The sequence below is a fragment of the Protopterus annectens genome, chromosome 5.part0, assembly GCF_019279795.1.
Source record: "Protopterus annectens isolate FY-2018-M chromosome 5.part0, PAN1.0, whole genome shotgun sequence".
Lineage (NCBI taxonomy): Eukaryota > Metazoa > Chordata > Ceratodontiformes > Protopteridae > Protopterus > Protopterus annectens.
This window is the reverse complement of record NC_056735.1, coordinates 624,191,487-624,209,337: the sequence shown is the minus strand read 5'-3', so window position 1 is coordinate 624,209,337 and position 17,851 is coordinate 624,191,487. Positions and strand designations below refer to the sequence as shown.

Sequence of the window (17,851 nt, the reverse complement as noted above, 5' to 3'; positions counted from 1 at the left end):
ATATACCCAAGTTCCAAACCTATCCATAGTCCTAGACTCCTTGGTAAGAGGATGGACAGTAGGACTTTTGTCTGCAAATTCCTTTTTGGTGGCTGTTGCCATCACCATGGCGTCTACAGGAATACCCTTGGCCAATGTTGTTCATCCTTAGGGGCAGACAGAATCAGTTCAGGTCTCTTAGGGATCGGCTGGATGGAGTCTGGAATTGTCCAGGCCCGCTGAGCAATCAGTTTAGTAAGCTCGTCAACGGGTGGAAAGATCCAAGAGGTAGAGGGCTGGGCATGAAAAGCCTCCAGGTATACAGAGTCCTCTGAGGAAGGTTGGAGGGACGTCCAGCCACCCCTCTGCTTCATAATTTCTAGGATGTAACCAAAGGAAAAATCATCAGGGGGTGACCTAGGGGAACCTTCCCCTTCATCAAAATCAGTATCCTCTGTGAAAGACTCTTTCAGGGAGTCCAGGTGCTTCCTCTTGCACTTTTTCTTCGAAGGTACCTCTTTGGTGGGATGTTCCCGAGAGGTATCTGAAGAAGAAATCACCATGGTAGATCGTTCCTAAGGCTTCTGTGTCCTCTGCTCCAGGGATGAGCCTGGAGGAAGCTCCGGTTGAGGGGATGTACAAGATACTTGGCCCGACAGGGGTGGCGTAGACAGAGTCCACAATGGACAAAGCCTTCTCCATTGCCTGAAAGGCAGGCCCCCCATAGAGGGATGGGAGCCTGGAACCATGGTCCCACCCCGCACCAAGGATGCCTCTCCGACACAGAAGTCAAGGCTGAGCTTATGAATACTGAAGCTCCGAGGGGCATGGAGGGCTTCAAAAGTATCCAAGTCGAACTCTGCCCCTCAGAACCAACAACAAAGCCTCAACCCTGGGAGGTCTCCAGTTTGGGTAAACCGTAAGAGCTCATGGCAATTAAAGGTGCCGGAGAAGGAGCTCTAACTGGCACCAAGGCAGTCGGAGCAGGGAAAGTCAGCATCAGTGGCTCTGAAATCTTGGCTGGAATCGGAGGAATCCGAATGGGAGTCGTGGAAGGACAGCCTCCAGAGCAGAGTTGGCTTGGAACCAATGATGGAGGAAATGCCCTCGCGTGAGCAGCTGGTCGACCAGTCTCATAATATCAGACTCTGAAAGGCTCTTAGTAGACCAAAGAGAGGAGCTTGATGGGGACCTAGGTGGTCTTGATTCCAAAAAAGGACTTGGTGGACATTCAGCAAATGGGTTCACCGATGGAGAGTAAGAGGTCCTTGGTAATGTAACAAGCCGAGGCTGCTTTGGTACAAAGGGTTCAGTTGGTACCAAAGCTTCAGATGTCTACACCAAAGTTTGAGTCGAAGTCAAGTCATCTTTACCTATTGGTGCTGAAGATGCAGTTGACACAGAAGGAGGTCTGGTCAATTTTGTAGTGGACTCTGAGGAACTTGGAGCTGAATGTGATTGTTTTTTAGTTTTGGATGAAGAAGAGGAAGAGCTGGGTTCATGATTGGGACCAGATATCGCCTTTCCAAAAATCACCCTTCAGTAGTCCATTAAAATAAGATTATTTCTCTGCTCTGTCAAGATTCTGGTGGAGAAACCATGACAAAAAGCACAATCCTCCTGGAGATGGACAGCATCTAGACAGTAAATACTAAAGGTGTGGCCATCCACGTTGGGCATTTTTCTATTACATTTTTGGCACCTTTTAAACCCAGATGTGCCCTTAGTAGACTTATTAGCCATAGTCAAAAAATACAGGCCTAAGCCAAGTTAACACACACACACAGGAAAAACAGGCAGAGTGCGAAAGTCTCCTTTTTTATTTTTTTTTTTTTTGGAAAGAACAGAAGAGAAAAATTACCAATGGTGGTAAAATAGATATTACCCTGTGGTTATGGGAGCAGGGAAAGGAAGCACTGACAATGGTAAGTTAGATTATCTAATGACAGAAAGTGAGGTAAGGGGAAGAAAACTGTCAAGTGCATGCACTAAATATGAGGGAGGAGTGGGCAGAAGAATTACATAATTATATAAAGATGGAGATAAGGACAAAACAGTAAGAAACTCACAATAATATACTGCCAAGGCTCAAGAGATTGGTTGAACGCATCTGCACCATGAAGTGGCAAGTGACATCTGAGGTAATTTAGTGTGGAGCATTATGGGTAGAGCCTAGCTTGAGAGTTTTGGGAGGCATGAGCTGGAAAAACGTCAGAGTCGGTTCCGAGGCTCGGAACCGAGCCCACAGTGAAGGACTGAGTGAAGACTGACATAAGATATACCCTTACTAGGGATGAATTACAATTCGGTTCCAAAATTATGATGCTGCCTACAAGTCTGACTAAAATAAACAGCTTATATTCAGAAGGTAAAAGTCACTCTCGCATACTACTAAAAGACTCATCTAACAGTATTAGGGGAGTTAGCAGTTCAGACTGGAAATACGCCATATGATCTCAAGACCCTACTTCCTCAACATGACAATAAATAATCTGCAGTGCAATGAATACATCAAATGCCTTTTGATCTTTATTTGAGTGACCTATCGGACACATCAAAAACATTTTCTCCTACACATCTGGAACTCAAAGGCCAGACATCCCCCACCCCCACACCCCAACAAAAGTTCAATTTCTGATTGAACTCAAAGCAATTGTTACTACTTGCTCTCTGGCAAATTCAAACCACCTACATGTTCATTTTAGATGGCATTTTACAATAAACTAACCAATTAATACCTTTGTTGCCCAACACTATTGCATACACTCCGATGCACATAAACCTGTTTTTATATCTCATATCTGTCAATGCTATTCAGTGCATTTCAAAACTTTCTTTCATTTTTATTACTCCTGCTTTTTCATCTGTTTAACACAGCTGACAAAATTCAGTCATTTTTAGTTTGCATCCTTCCTTACTGATATGTGCACCACATTTTCTCCAGTGCTAGTGTTTGTGCTTCCCATCTCTCGTCTCAAAATACAGACATATGTCTAGCAATCCTAACCTGGGTTAACAAAAACAGAAGTATAGTGGACAATTTTGTGTCAGATGGATGTGTGATGGCTGATATTGCTAAAGTCAGCCTGCAAATGACTTCTGACAAAAGTTTGAAAGTGGACCTAATACCGATGTAGCTGCATTTCTAAAGGGGTGATACAACATGTTGCCTTTAAAGAAGAACCTCTTAACTTTCTAAGTATTTTCTTTTTCAAAAATCACCTTCGCAAACAGGCTTGACAAGGTCCATCATCTGACAGAGACAATCTTCAAATGGCAGGGGTTCGATGGCCATGTTCTCCAGCTTCTGGCACTGCTCCTCATAGAAATACTCCAATTCATACATCGACAACACTCCATCACCATCAAGATCCATGCAGCGGAACCAATACTCAATACTGTCAGAGACATATGTATAATCAAGTTAGTGAAAAGCACAATGCACCAAGTATGTACAATGCTGTTATACCAAAAAGTACTATTGTTTTGGCTTGGGGAGGTTAAAATTTGATAGCGGTAAAAGCAAATTAGTTTTCTCTATCATCATATCAAACCACTCACCTCTTCACCTTTTTTTTTTTTTTTTTAATTAGGCTAGACTACACACATACTGGTCATGCATGACTCAGTTGGCTTGGACTTTCACACACTAAAAACAGTTCTGTAAAGTATATAATACTATATTCATGGACAAAGCTTGCACTTTATGTCACACATTATTTAAAGAATATGCAACTAAAGATTAGAAAGAATTGTGTCACTGGCCAGTAAAGGGATTTGTCAAAACAGTCCAAGTGTGTTTACATGGGCCAGCTTCATAGCATTAATACTCACAAATTATAGTAGTCAAATTAATCCAATGCTGGTCTCAACTATAACATGATTTACAAGTTGGTGCTAAATGCTTTTAATCACCCGGAGAGTTCAGTTTTGTGCATCTGTTTTTATTATAACAATGCATCTTTTGATACGGGGGGAAGGGGTCATGTTAAAACAAACTTTTTTTTAATTATCTGAGATATTCATAATCCAGTGAAACAAGATGAGACAAATAAAACAGTGACATTAGCTTGACTACCACTGGGATTCACTTTACTGCACAGTCAGCTCATCTATTATCATCATCTAATTCTTCAGCTAACTGACGCTTGATATGAAAGTCCCTAAAAAAGGACAAAATTAATTTCATAACAAAGACAAAAACTAAAAAAAATTCACTGGAGTATTTGAGCAATCTTACTATGAAATGGAAGCACTTTCTGTTTAGTTTACAGCGTACTCAGTTTAAAAGTACACTTGTGTACACTTACCATAAATGTAGATGTTAGAGTGTATTGGGTCTATATCAAAACCGCGAAACCTCACATACGCGAATACGGAAACGTCGACACATATTAAGCGAACCGTGAAAACTCTGAACATCCTGAACCGTGACATTCAAAATGTCAAATCGGCATAGTTGGCCAACCCCACCATCCACTACGTACTACCTACCACATACATACACTTAACAACACCCTACTTCTAACCCTAAACTAAAGCTTAGATATATTACTATGTATGCACTTACCTTAACCCGCACCCTAACCCTAAGGTCCGTAACTATTGCACACTTACCTTAAGGAGCTACACCGGATAAGGGCCAACTATTACGATTCGACATTTCGAATTTTGCGCTTCAAGACATTCAGTGTTTTCGCAGTTTGCTCAATATGTGTCGACGTTTCCGTATTTGCACAACTGCGGTTTCACGGTTGTAATAAGTAACCGAGTGTATTCACTGTTGCAGTCATCACATTTGGGTTACCCTGCCACGGTAGCCCCAGTCGGCCCGAATACCAGAGGCTTAGTATTTCAAGAGGGATGGAGGGAGGGAAACTAGGACTGCAACAGTGAATACACTTGAACATCTACATTTATGGTAAGTGTACACAACTGTACTATGTTCTTCGTGTTTCACTGTTGCAGTCCACACATTTGGGTTGATTCCCAAAGCTGAAGAAAAGGGTGGAGGCAGTCAAGAGGACTGGGGGCTGGCTAGGATGCCCTGCAAGACTGCAGTGGCAAAGCCTGCCCTGGATTTGGAGAAGACAGGCAGGTGATAATACTTGGTGAAGGTATGAACAGATGTCCATGTTGCAGCCTCCAGGATGTCCCTGGTGGGGACCCCTCTAAGGAAAGCTGCAAAAGTGGAGGTTGCTCTGGTGGAATGTGTCCTGCCCCCCCCCCTTAGGGGGAGGTTTTCCGTGCTGTTTGTAGCAGAAATTGATGCAATGTGCTATCCATTTGGAAATTGTTTGTTTGGATATGGCCTTACCCTCTGCTCCTGCAGCGAAGCTGACTAGTAATTGATCAGATTTTCTAAAAGATTTGGTCCTGTCTAGGTATAATCTGAGCTGTCTGTGCATATCTAGAGTGCAGAATAGTTTCCCCTTTGTTTTGTGGGTTAGAGAAAAAGGTGGGCAAATTAATGGATTGGTTGAGAGCCACACTGGACACCACTTTTGGCATGAAGGATGGGTTAGTCCTGAGGGAGACCCTGTCAGCATGGAAAATTATGAATGGCTCCACAGCCATAAGTGCTTGTAGCTCTAATATTCTTTTAGCTGAAGTGATGGCCAGAAGCAAGGCTGTCTTCCAAGAGAAATTTTAGCTCTGCTGAAGCTGCAGGTTCAAAGGGGGGCAGGGTGAGCTTTTCCAACACAAAGTTTAGGTGCCAAGCTGGGGTAGGAGCTCTTCTGGGTGGCCTCAAGTTGTTAGCCCCTCTTTGGAACTGTTTGATAAGAGGGTGCGAGAAAAGAGGTGGCTCTGTGCTGAAATGAGCAGAGATGGCAGAGGCATGAATTTTAATAGAAGAGAAGGACAGACCTTTGTGTAGTAGGTCTGCCAGTTAATCCAGGATGAGAGGTAGGGAGGGCTGTGCCGTTCTGGCTCCCTTAGCCTGGATCCAGGTGCAAAACCTTTTCCACTTGTCAGCATAAGACTTTCTAGTGCTGGGGTGTCTGGCCTCACGTATAACATCAAAAACTTGTTTGTTTAGACTGGCAGCTTGAGGAGAGGTCAAGGAATAAGCCAGGCTGTCAGACTGAGGGTCTGTAATTGAGGATGCATGAATTCTTCATTCCTCTAGGTCAGGAGTGTTGGGATATGAAGTAGGTTCTATGGTGGCAGGGGTGACAGGCTGCGCAGCAGTGGGTACCAGTGCTGTCGTGGCCAGTCTGGGGCAATCAGGATTGTCCTCGGTTTTTCCTCCCTTATTTTGTGCAGTACCCTTGAAATGAGTGGTAGAGGGGGAAATGCATAGACAGAGAGGTGGAAAGGAATGCCATCTGGGATACTGTGTCCAGGTTTGCTCCCAGGAATACAATTTTTGTGTGGGTACTAGTTTTGATTTATTTTCGTTGATAGTATAACCCAGGGAGGTCAGTAGGTCCTTTACAAAGGTCAGGTGCTTTAGCAGCTTTTCCTGTCTGCCTGAATCAGGCAGTCGTCTAAGTATGGGTAAATTTTAATAATTCTTTGTCTGCAAAAAGCAATGGCGGGAGCCAGACATTTTGTGAAAACTCTGGGAGCAGTGAATAAGCCAAAGGGAAGCGCAGAGAACTGAAAGTGCAGTGATCCTGCTCTGAAATGTAGGTATTTCTTGCATGATTCCCTGATTGGGATGTGCAGGTAGGCCTCTTTTAGATCTACGGGGGCTAACCAAGCATCCTTGGAAATAATAGAAAGAAGCTGCTGTAGGGTGAGCATTTTGAATTTTGGTATCACCAGAAAGGTAAAAACAGAAAAACTGCACCAAGTTAACACACAGAAAACGACGTTTATTCAAACCAAAAACAAAAAGGAAAAAAAAAGGTAAGCGCTTTCACAACTGCTGTTGCTTCATCAGACACTACTATAAAATAACAAGCCGCTTAAATTGCTTTTATTATTAGGTTTTAGCAATTATTTAGTGTAATGTATTTCTTTCTCCTTTTGCAGTTCACTATACCTTTTATTTGTCTTTGCATAGCATCATGTGACTGGCTTTTTCAGTTAATTGAATGCACCTATTTAAGCTGCTTGTTATTTTATAGTACTGTCTGATGAAGCAACAGCAGTTGTGAAAGCGCTTACCTTTTTTTTTTTCCTTTTTGTTTTTGGTTTGAATAAATGTCGTTTTTTTGTGTGTTAACTTGGTGCAGTTTTTCTGTTTTTGCTTTATATATTTTCTGCCCCTTGTTTTTACCTCTAGCCGTTTTTAATCTTCAGATCACCAGAAAGGTGTTTAGAATGGATAGGTCGAGGATGGGGTGCCATGTGCCCCATTTTCTGGGTACCTGGAAGAGTCTGGAGTAAAAACCTTGGCCTATCTGTTCTGCAAGAACATGCTCTATTGCCTCCAAAGAGAGGAGGGAAAGGACTTGGTTTTTGGCCTCTGCACACTGGTTTGGGGGAAGATCTGGGAACCCTTTTGGGGTTGGCAGAGTGCGGAAATAAAATTTGTGTCCCTGGGACACTGTGTTGAGGACCCAGTGGTCACTGGTAATGGTGGCCCAGTTGCTTGCATGGAAGGAGAGTTTTCCTCCTAGGGGCAAGTGCAGGTGGGCAGAGGGAGGGGGTGGAAGTGTAAAGTCATTGTGTGCTCTTTACCATAAGGGGGTGGTTTTGCACCCCCTGGTTTTGAAGAGGAGGAACTCCATTGCTTAGATCTCTGCATTCGATGGGGCTGTTGTCTGGGGGGGGGGGCTGCTTCCCCTGGGTCTGGGCTGAGCTGACCTGGGGGGGGGGCAGGAAAGGACCAGTGTTTGGAGGGGCAATGCCTACTGAACCTCAGTGGCTGGACCTGTAAGAAGTCTAACTGCCTGCTTAGATTTTGCTTTTTCTTCCATCTTTTTTAAGACCTCTTCTGCCTTTCTGCCAAATAAGTTGTTTTGTGCAAGGGTGCGTCCAATAATTTGGATTTGACATGGTCTGGCAAGATCTGTTCCTTAAGCCAAGCATGTCTTCTAAGTACAGAACCTGTGATTGCTGCCCTGCAAGATGCTTCTAGGGCATCAAAACCTCATTGCAAGGTGTGCTTAGTTACTTGACTTGCAGAATGCATTAACTCTTGCAACTCTATTTTCTGCACAAGCAGGGAAAGAAGACATTTTTTGTTTGAGGAGTTCCATGGTATGTTGCTGATATTTCAGCATATGGAACTGACAATTTAATGCTCTAATAGCCTAATGCTCGGAAATCCCTATCTGAGGGGGTGGGATTCCTAGCTGAAGTTGCTTTGATTCCTTTAGGTCCTTCAGAGATGACCTCGGGGTCAGCAGTAGGATTTTTGAAAAGAAATTTGAGAGAGAGTCAGGGACTCTATAGTACCCATCAGGTTTCCTGGGAGCAGGAGGGAAGGTGTCAGGGGTCAGACTGGATTCCATAAAAACATCATCCACAACATCCAGGACAGGAGGAATGGCCAGAGGTCTGCGCTGTGGAAGATATAAGAATTCCCTGAGTCTCTCTTTTGACTGAGGATAGTCCTGACATTCCCATTGGGAATGCTACCTTAAAGTATGTAGGGTTTCCCCAAGGGAAAAGTCCTCGGTTGGAGAGGCTGAAGGGATGGATTTCTCTGCATTAGAATCCTCATAAGCAGAGAGAGGTTGCATATCTTCATATTCAGATGCATCAGAATCATCGGACTCCTGTTCAGATAAAACTACTGGGGACAAGTCTCTTTTTCTTTTGAAAGGTGTAGCCTGGCTTCCCCTGATAAGCATTATAAGGTCTTCCGCCATTTTCAGCATTTGCAACTGAGGCAAGGAGGCAGGGGCCTGGAGCTTGGGTTGTCGGTTTTTTGGGTGTGGTTCATACCCTGAGCCTTAGAAACTCGGTTGTTTTCGAAAGAACTGCAGATGCGAAAGAAGTCGTCAGTCTGTGTGGAGTATCAGTAGTGCGAAGTAATTCCTTGGAAGCCAGTGTCTGCTCAGCGGCTCCGGACCCATCCAAGGTAGAGACATCTGCAAGATGCTTAGTCAAAGAAGAGTCTTACGGCATACTGGACTCCAAAAGGGTCTTGGTAGCAGCCAGCAAATCCACAGAAGCAGGCATCAGGGACTGCGAAAACACCTCACTGAGGACCGGAGAACTAATGACTAGTTTAACGGAAGCATCATCGGCAGTTTTGGACCTGTATGGTCTGTCGCTGTCTTTATCCTTATGTTTTTTTGGAGGATCAGTTGTCGGATGGCTTACCAAAGCCATATTAGAAGTAGAGAATTGAGCGCGAAAATATCTAGCTACAATAAGGGCCTGACGATGTATAGTTCTGGCATTGAACAAAGCAGAAAAGCGACAGCGGGGGACATTGTGGTCTGGGCCTCAACAAGTGATGCAGTAGGAATGAAAATCTCGGTGTGGTATTTGCTTTCCACAGGCGAGACAATTGTTAACTTTTTCTAACATCGGTTAGAGCAAGAAAAAAGGATCCCCAACAGGTACTTAATTTTAGAAGACTTCAACTTCAATTCGGAAATGAAAAACTCAGGTAGCGGCCGGCCAGAACTTGTGCAAACTGCTTCTGCTTCGGACTCCTCGGCAAGAAAGACTGATGTAATGGCATCGGCTGCCTGTTTTTATGTGACTGATGACCTGACATCAGTCCTGGAGTGACAGCAACTGACGCTGTAATACTAAGCCTCTGGTATTTGGGCCGACTGAGGGCTATCCTGGCAGGGATAACCCAAATGTGATGACTGCAACAGTGAAACATGAAGAACATCAGCCTTCTACAAAGTTAAAGTACTTTGACAAAAGGACATTTCTGTGTTACAGCATACAAGTTAAATTAAAATTTCCTCATCATGAAAAACAGTTTTTTGAAATTATGATGCCTTTGCCTCTATTTCATTTTTCCAGAAGTTTCTTTACTCACACCATTCTGTCCTCACAGCAATATATTTGATTTAAAAATAAATCCACAGAACGAGGTCCTTGTCAGCAGAAAACCAGATACCAAAGTAAAATCCTTAACGCGTTTTAATGAAATACCAAAACGTTTTCGCCACGGCAATCCGTAGCTTCATCAGAGGAGAATAAACAATTAGAACACACTCCATTAATATCAGGAAATGTAGGAAGTGACATCTTCCAATTTCCTCAAAGCAGCAATCACTTTTTTAAAAAAACATATATCACATAAAAACCCTACAAAACATTTTGTTAATTAATACAACAACTTGTATGTAAACTTTACGTAAAAACATGGCTACAATAAGCCTAATACAATACAGATAAGTATAAATAAAAATAAAAAAAATAAAAATAAAAAATAATAATAAAAATAGTTAACCTACATCTTTTGATAACAGGACCAACTAAACTATAAAGAATGCCTGCAATGTGTGTGTATGTAACTACCATTGCAGGAACCTAGACTAACTTTTGTTAAAACAAGCTGTGTCGTCAAAAAGACTTGTCTTAAATCTATTAACACCAGATTACCTCTATAAAGTACAGTAAAAAAAAAAAAAAAAAAAAAACATTTTTACTATGTCCTTTTGCCACTAATGGTAAATATTTTAACCTATGATATTTCCATGTACTCCTGTACGCTTACTACAAACTAAAAGCTCTACCCTATTTTCATAAAATAAACTGAAAAAGGGAGGGGGGGGGGGTTATGTAAAAAATTTTTTTTTTTTTTTACCTAAAGTAACTTTTTAGTTTCAATACAGGGGCTATATTACAGTTGCTGTTCAAACCTGGATGAACATCTGTACGCCATTAAAAATAACAAGTGCGACAACGCACTGGCAAAACATATAGGTTCAAACCCAGGTCACAGTTTCCAATTTATGGCCATTGACCATGTACCATTAAGGACTAGGGGAGGCCCTTTCTCATTGATCTTAGAAAACAGGGAGCTAGAATGGCAGTTACGCCTCGACGCATTTAGGCATCCAGGTTTGAACAGCAACTGCAATATAGCCCCTGTATTGAAACTAAAAAGTTACTTTAGGTAAAAAAATTTTTTTACATAACCCCCCCCCCCCCTTTTTCAGTTTATTTTATGAAAATAGGGTAGAGCTTTTAGTTTGTAGTAAGCGTACAGGAGTACATGGAAATATCATAGGTTAAAATATTTACCATTAGTGGCAAAAGGACATAGTAAAAATGTTTTTTTTTACTGTACTTTATAGAGGTAATCTGGTGTTAATAGATTTAAGACAAGTCTTTTTGACGACACAGCTTGTTTTAACAAAAGTTAGTCTAGGTTCCTGCAATGGTAATTACATACACACACATTGCAGGCATTCTTTATAGTTTAGTTGGTCCTGTTATCAAAAGATGTAGGTTAACTATTTTTACTTTTATTTTTATTTTTTTTATTTTTATTTATACTTATCTGTATTGTATTAGGCTTATTGTAGCCATGTTTTTACGTAAAGTTTACATACGAGTTGTTGTATTAATTAACAAAATGTTTTGTAGGGTTTTATACTTTATGTGATATATGTTTTTTTTTAAAAAAGTGATTGCTGCTTTGAGGAAATTGGAAGATGTCACTTCCTACATTTCCTGATATTAATGGAGTGTGTTGTTCTAATTGTTTATTCTCCTCTGATGAAGCTACGGATTGCCGTGGCGAAAACGTTTTGGTATTTCATTAAAACGCGTTAAGGTTTTTACTTTGGTATCTGGTTTTCTGCTGACAAGGACCTCGTTCTGTGGATTTATTGGTCTCTTTTTGTTCACTTTTTGGTTTGTTGATTTAAAAATAAATGCAACTTCAGCTGTAGGCAGGAGTTTTGTGACAGCAGTGCGGTTCTTATAGAAAATGCAATATACAAGATAAGGATATGCTTCAAAAATGAATTCTTTCAGATGACTGCAACTGTTTTATGAAGTCAGCAGATATGATACAGTGCAGTGTGACAGCACATACCATGCTGGTATGTACTGTAAGAGGTACAAAATCTAGAGATAAAAGAAATTAACAGTGCTCAGAACCTTTGATGAAACCTCAAATACTGGGTTCACTTCTGAAGGTCTTATTTGACTAAAGACAATACTGCTCTAGCAGAAGCAGATGAAAAAAGGAAGTGAGAAGCGAGAGAGTAAATAGAAAGTGAGAAAGTAAAATTACCAAGGGAAAGGCAGGTTGAGTAATAACTGAAAACAAATATGGTAAGTAGGGGCAGCTGAGTACATAACTAGATGATTAAGAGTAGCAAGTTTAACTTTGAAACAAAAATGCACTTCTGCACCATCACCCACTCTGTAGTGCACATAGTATAGTTTGTCTCAGGCCTGAATACTGCATTTCTGTTGCCACTACTTAGCTGACTCCATTTTACATCCTGCAGTGGCTGCACTGCATACTGGTGTGGCACAACATAATGATTATTGCTTTTGTTTGGTTTTATCTGTCACCATCTTCTCATTTTTATTATTTGTCCTGTTTTTGCTTCTCTCTTCACTTCCATTCATACTTTACACAATATGAGCTGCAGTTCTAGATGCTATGCAACAGTGGCCATAGTGCCATGGACCTACTTCATTATCACCTCAGTAGTCCTCCACTGTTTCCAGAGTAGCCTCTTTACAGGCTGACAAAGGCTGCCCAATGGGAGGTGACCTGGCGGGTTCATTGGGAGCATCAATGTGTGGGATTCTGCTGGGTCACCCAGCAAGAGGTAGGACAACTGGCAATAACTGTGGTGCATCAGCAGCTGGACACCCACACTGGCACCATGGAGCGCATTCTTATGCAATTTGTAGATCTGCACAGCTGCACAGCCCTGACCACCAGGGCAAGCAGCTGCTGGATACACCCATGATGAGAGTCATAGAGGTGATGAAATTCTAGATGGCTACATCTCTGTGCAGCTTGCCCATCAGTCCTTACCTAACCTCCTCCCATCATGCTGTTACCTTTTCTTCTGTCTCCCTTACCTAGTTTGTTGTTCATTCCTTCCCATCACCATTTGTCCTCATTCTCTCTCTCTCTTTTGTGGACTCCCAATTTGTCAACACCTTTCTTCTCTGTCTTTTGTTTCTGTTTGTCTGCCCCTCTTGCCATCCCTAAACCTTTCTTCCTACTCAAACCTTCCATATGCTACTTTTCTTGGTGTCTGTCCTGGAATAAAATATTCTCCTTCTCACATCATTCTTCCCTCTCCTTGGCTTTCTTTGTAGCCCTCTGCATGTTCTACTCCCTTTTTGACTATGTTACCCATCCATCTCCTTCCCAGTTATAATATAAACACAGTAGGGCTTTGCTGTGTTACTATTGTCTGGGGGCTCAGCTATGTCCATAGTGGCTTGCTGATGTGGGTGTACTGTGCATGCATACTATTAGCCTTAGTTGGTCTCATGATCTGCCATAGTTCTGTCCACTCATTGTGTAATTCTTGCTTTTTTTGCCAGTGAATTACCTGCTTATGCAGTCATACCCACTATATACCTTGTGCAGTATTACTCCTACTGCATACTTAATTACTGATGGGCCACACTGCACAAATTTCATTCCACTACTTTTCCCTAAACAGCCATATTACCTTTTTTCTAAATCATGGCAATGTTTTTCTACCTGCTTAATAGTTTGTTGCACAGAATAATGAAATACAGGACCGTACAGTGATTCAAGAAAAGGTGGGTTATGTTCTAAGAGAAAAGAAGTGAAAAAATGCACTATAGCTGCCGGTTAGCTTGGGTGTTTTAGACCACAGAGGTACTTGCCTTCTTTCACCAGTATATTTACACAGTTCCTCAGCTTAGAAATCAGTTTACTTTTTTCTTCTTTTTTTTCCCCTTCTTTACAGTCTTAGGCAACATACATGGCAACAAACCCCTTTATCAGTTTGAGGGTTCACTCACAGGGCTTCAGCAAGCATCTGCTGAACTTTTTGACAAGAGAATTGGCTTGTCCCAGGATATGCATTGTCTGCAGTGAAACCAAACAGCCATACTCGACATTCATATTTGCTGGCCACCACCCAGAAGTACAGGAACTTTTTGGATGCTCTGTCTATTTTGTTGTTCAGACAAATTTTCTAGAGATGCAAACAGCATATCCAGCTGCTGTCCTGTAAGTGACCATGACCATTAAAAATGTGGTATTTTGTATATAGTGATTTAGGCCACTTAAGGGAGTGACTGATTGCACCATGACCATGTAAAATGTGGCATTTGTTATTTATTGAATTAGGCCACTTAAATCTAATATGGTTTGCAATCTTGACTTTGGCGGCTGCCTTCTGACAGGGTGGAATGTCATGAAGGGGAAGAAAAGGTGCCCTTGTGGGAGAAATAAATGGAATCTTGTATCCACCTGATATGAGTTCCCTTATTTATTAATCCTGTGCAATGGCCTGGTAATTCTGCACATGGAGGGAGAGTCAACCAACAACTACAGAGTTAACATTCAGAAAATTCTTAGGGATACTGTGGCAGACTTCCAGAGGGAGAATTATGGAATTAATGGCTCTGTAGAGCCCCCTTTGTGAAAATAGAATAAAGGCTGAACATAAGCATGTTTAAGTTAATATGCTGTAATGTTGAGTTGTTGCAGTAGGGAATGAGGTGTAAAAGTGAACTGATCATACTGTATTATATGTACAGTTGATATGTTCTCACTTACTTTTGCACAGGTGAATGCTTGGATTAAGGCCCTAGGCCTAAAGATTTGTGTGTGTGTGGGTGTGTGGGTGTGTGTGTGTGTGTGTGTAAGCAAGTAAATAATAAATTACACTGCATGTAATAAAAAAAAGTTTTCCTTTGGTAACTAAATGTTCAGTGTAAGTTGAGAGGCTTGGAGATTAGGGAAACTGTCTGCCTATAGGGGTAAACAGTAAAAGGCAGAACACTTTTTTAAGGCTAAAGGTTAAGGTTTTCTGAAAGTATACAAGCTGTTTTTCACATCAGGGAGGGGAATGACGATAAGACGAGAATAAACAGAAATTAGTATAAGTAGGAGTATGTAACATGCATCTTAGCACAGATAACCTTAATGTTAGGTTAAGGTATTGCAGCTGTCAATGTGGGACAACTGCTCCTATAATGTGGGTTACACATTTGATTAATTGAAGATGTACACAGATGTGCACATTTGTTTAAAGTTAATATGTTATGGGGGGGTGATAAAAAGGAAATACTGCCATCCCAGTTATCTGGAATTTTGTAAATACTTATATGTCATTTGTGAATATCAACATGATGTATACAAGATGTCTGTGTTACAAATATATTAGAACTGTATGTCATGTGTGTATCAAACTGCTTGAAAGTATTTGCAAAGTGCTGCTTGAATGTAACCACTGTACCCTACTGGAAAAGAACAGAAATGTACATGCACTATTATAACTGTTTAAATGTATATATTTTAACAGTGGAAACTGGAATACAGGAAGTTAACTTCAGAAAAATAGCTGAAATTAAATTACTTAATGGCAACAAGGAGACACAATGTCTGTGCTATGAAGTTTTCTGTATTGTCTTGAAAGTGTTTTATTGTTTTATGACTTCCAGGATCGGCCTTAGATCCGAGGAAAAGCCATTGTCTATGCATTTTTACAGGTAGATGCAAAATGCTACAACTGCAATCAATGGTAGTTTTGGGCCTGGGAACCAGGAGTCAGATAACAATAAATGATGTCATTCTGCAAGCTAGCCCAGAAGTAATATTTGGGATATTAATTTGAGAACTCTCCGAGTGAGAGAGTATTCTGTATTCGGTCTTGGACCTGACATCAAGACCCATTCACCACACCTCTGCTTTGCTATGATTAAGTCAGTCTACTGGACAGTATAATTCTCTTAGATATAGTCAGGAATACAGCAACACTTAGTTTAGGTATTTTTCTTTATTTATTTGAGACTGTCCTGCAATGCTGTTTTAAATAATTCCTGTGATTTCGAACTCTGTCACTGTAATTATATACTGAGTATTCTCTTGGCCTTTTATTGCTTAATATTAAATATATTTAAACCTTTCATTGTGGCTGATCTTTTTAGAGCTTTGTAGAGTACTTGCATATTTATTTGGTGACACTGTGGTCCACTCCTAATAGCCTTGCTCTTGGTCAAACTACCATTTGTATTAATAGTAACATTACAAAGTAAGATTGGACACCCATTATTAAGGGCCTTAAAGTAGCTGATAAGGGGCTCTGCTGGCAGTGACAACTACCTTATAGTCTGGGCAAAATGGGGCATAGCTAGAAAATATGTAGCAACCTTTCCCAGGTGTGTGTGTGTGTGTGTGTGTGTGTGTGTGTGTGTGTGTGTGTGTGCAAAACAAATTTCCAAGTGTGTTTGTGTGAGTCAGCTACTTGGGCAGGGACACGAAGCACTGACTGGACAGAGTGTTGGAGGACTTGGCTTGTAACCCTGGCTAAGGACTCAACTCTACAGCTGTGCCAGTCTAATTGGGCATCTGGAGAAAGAGTGAGAAACCAGCCACTGACTGACTGTGGTCTCTGTGTGCTCTTAAGGGAAATTGCACTTGATACAGTGAGATGCAGCTGGAAATACTGTGTGTGTACTCGTCATCCTCACAATGTGCATCCCCCACTGTTGCTAATGGTGAGGATTGAGGCTCCTTGATTACTTGTCCAGTGGCGGGGCATCACAGAGTGTTTTGAGGGCATTTTTTTTTGAGGGTTTTCATTAAAACAAAAAGTCTTATAAAATGTGACATAGGTGCAAATGCAGGTGATGGGAAACAACTGTATAAAAACTCAACCTGCCAAGTAGGAGCATGTAACACAAAAGCTGGAAACAGACACTTAAAAAATCTGGCATTATATAACAGGTGGAATGATAATTTATCATAATCGCTACACTAAACAGATTACTTTGGAAAGTAAATGGCCTCAAGAATAGGCAAAAAGGTAGGAGTATTGAATTATATTAAGAAATGCAGAGTGCAAACAGCAATGCTTCTGGAGACGCATCTGAAAAAGAAGTGAGTGTACAAATTTGATTAAAAAAGGATTTCAGGAAGGATATTCAGCAAAATATCAGGGACAAAGGAAAAAGGGTGCACTTATAATAATTACTAAAGGCGCTATAAAAGCTATAGAAGAGGGAAAAAATAATCTGCAGTAGCAAGGGGCTACTGACAAGGGAGGAGGATTACAATGGCATATATTTATATTTCACCTTAAACTGGTTAATTAGGAGCTTAAGAAAATTCTGGAACAAATAATTAGCTTTCAGCAGAGAATATTACTTATGGTGGAACTGGAACTTGATGTACAACACTAAGGATGTATACAGGGGACCTAGAAGGGAAAATATACCAAATAGAGTAGATTTCTGAAGAAATTTATAAAACTATTTGGTACTGAAGTTGTGAATTCAGTAGCAGGAACTCTGGAGAACAGTATGTAAAGTATGTCAAAGTACAATTGGGCAAGACTAGACAGAATTTACATTTCACAGGAACATGTGCATTTAATTGAAAGCTTTGACATGCATCCAGTAAGTAGTTTGGATCATGTACCAATATCAACTAACATAGAAATGCAGGGTAATGAAGTAAAAATGAGACACTGATACTGCCCCACTTACCCGTTAAAAAGAGATGAATGTAAGGAATGGATTGTGGAAATTATTTGAGAATTATTAGGCAAGATAGAAATTTCTTCCTAAGTTATAGCTGATGAGTGGGATAAAATGAAAGTGGTGTTTAAAAATATGGTAGAAATAAAAGAAAGAGTTAAGAAGTAACAAGAATTATTTATAGGGGCCTTCTAAAGGTTAAAGTACTGCAGAATAAGGGGAATTTTGCAGAATAAGAAGAGATGAAACTGCAGAGTGCTAAAGAGAAAATAAGGGGGTATCTGAAAAATATGCATGTGTTTAGAAAGATTACTATTAAGCAACTTTTATTTGA

At 40.9% G+C, this 17,851-nt stretch overlaps 1 protein-coding gene across 2 annotated transcripts in view; it reads right to left on the bottom strand.

Moving 5' to 3' along the window:
* Nucleotides 1-17,851, bottom strand: part of PPP2R3B (protein phosphatase 2 regulatory subunit B''beta) — a 1,731,184-nt gene that overhangs the window by 317,413 nt on the left and 1,395,920 nt on the right. For both annotated transcript variants that reach the window (XM_044072461.1, XM_044072462.1), the window contains exon 10: nucleotides 3,202-3,377. In XM_044072461.1, the coding sequence (XP_043928396.1) occupies nucleotides 3,202-3,377 (176 nt within the window). The remainder of the gene's footprint in view (nucleotides 1-3,201; nucleotides 3,378-17,851) is intronic.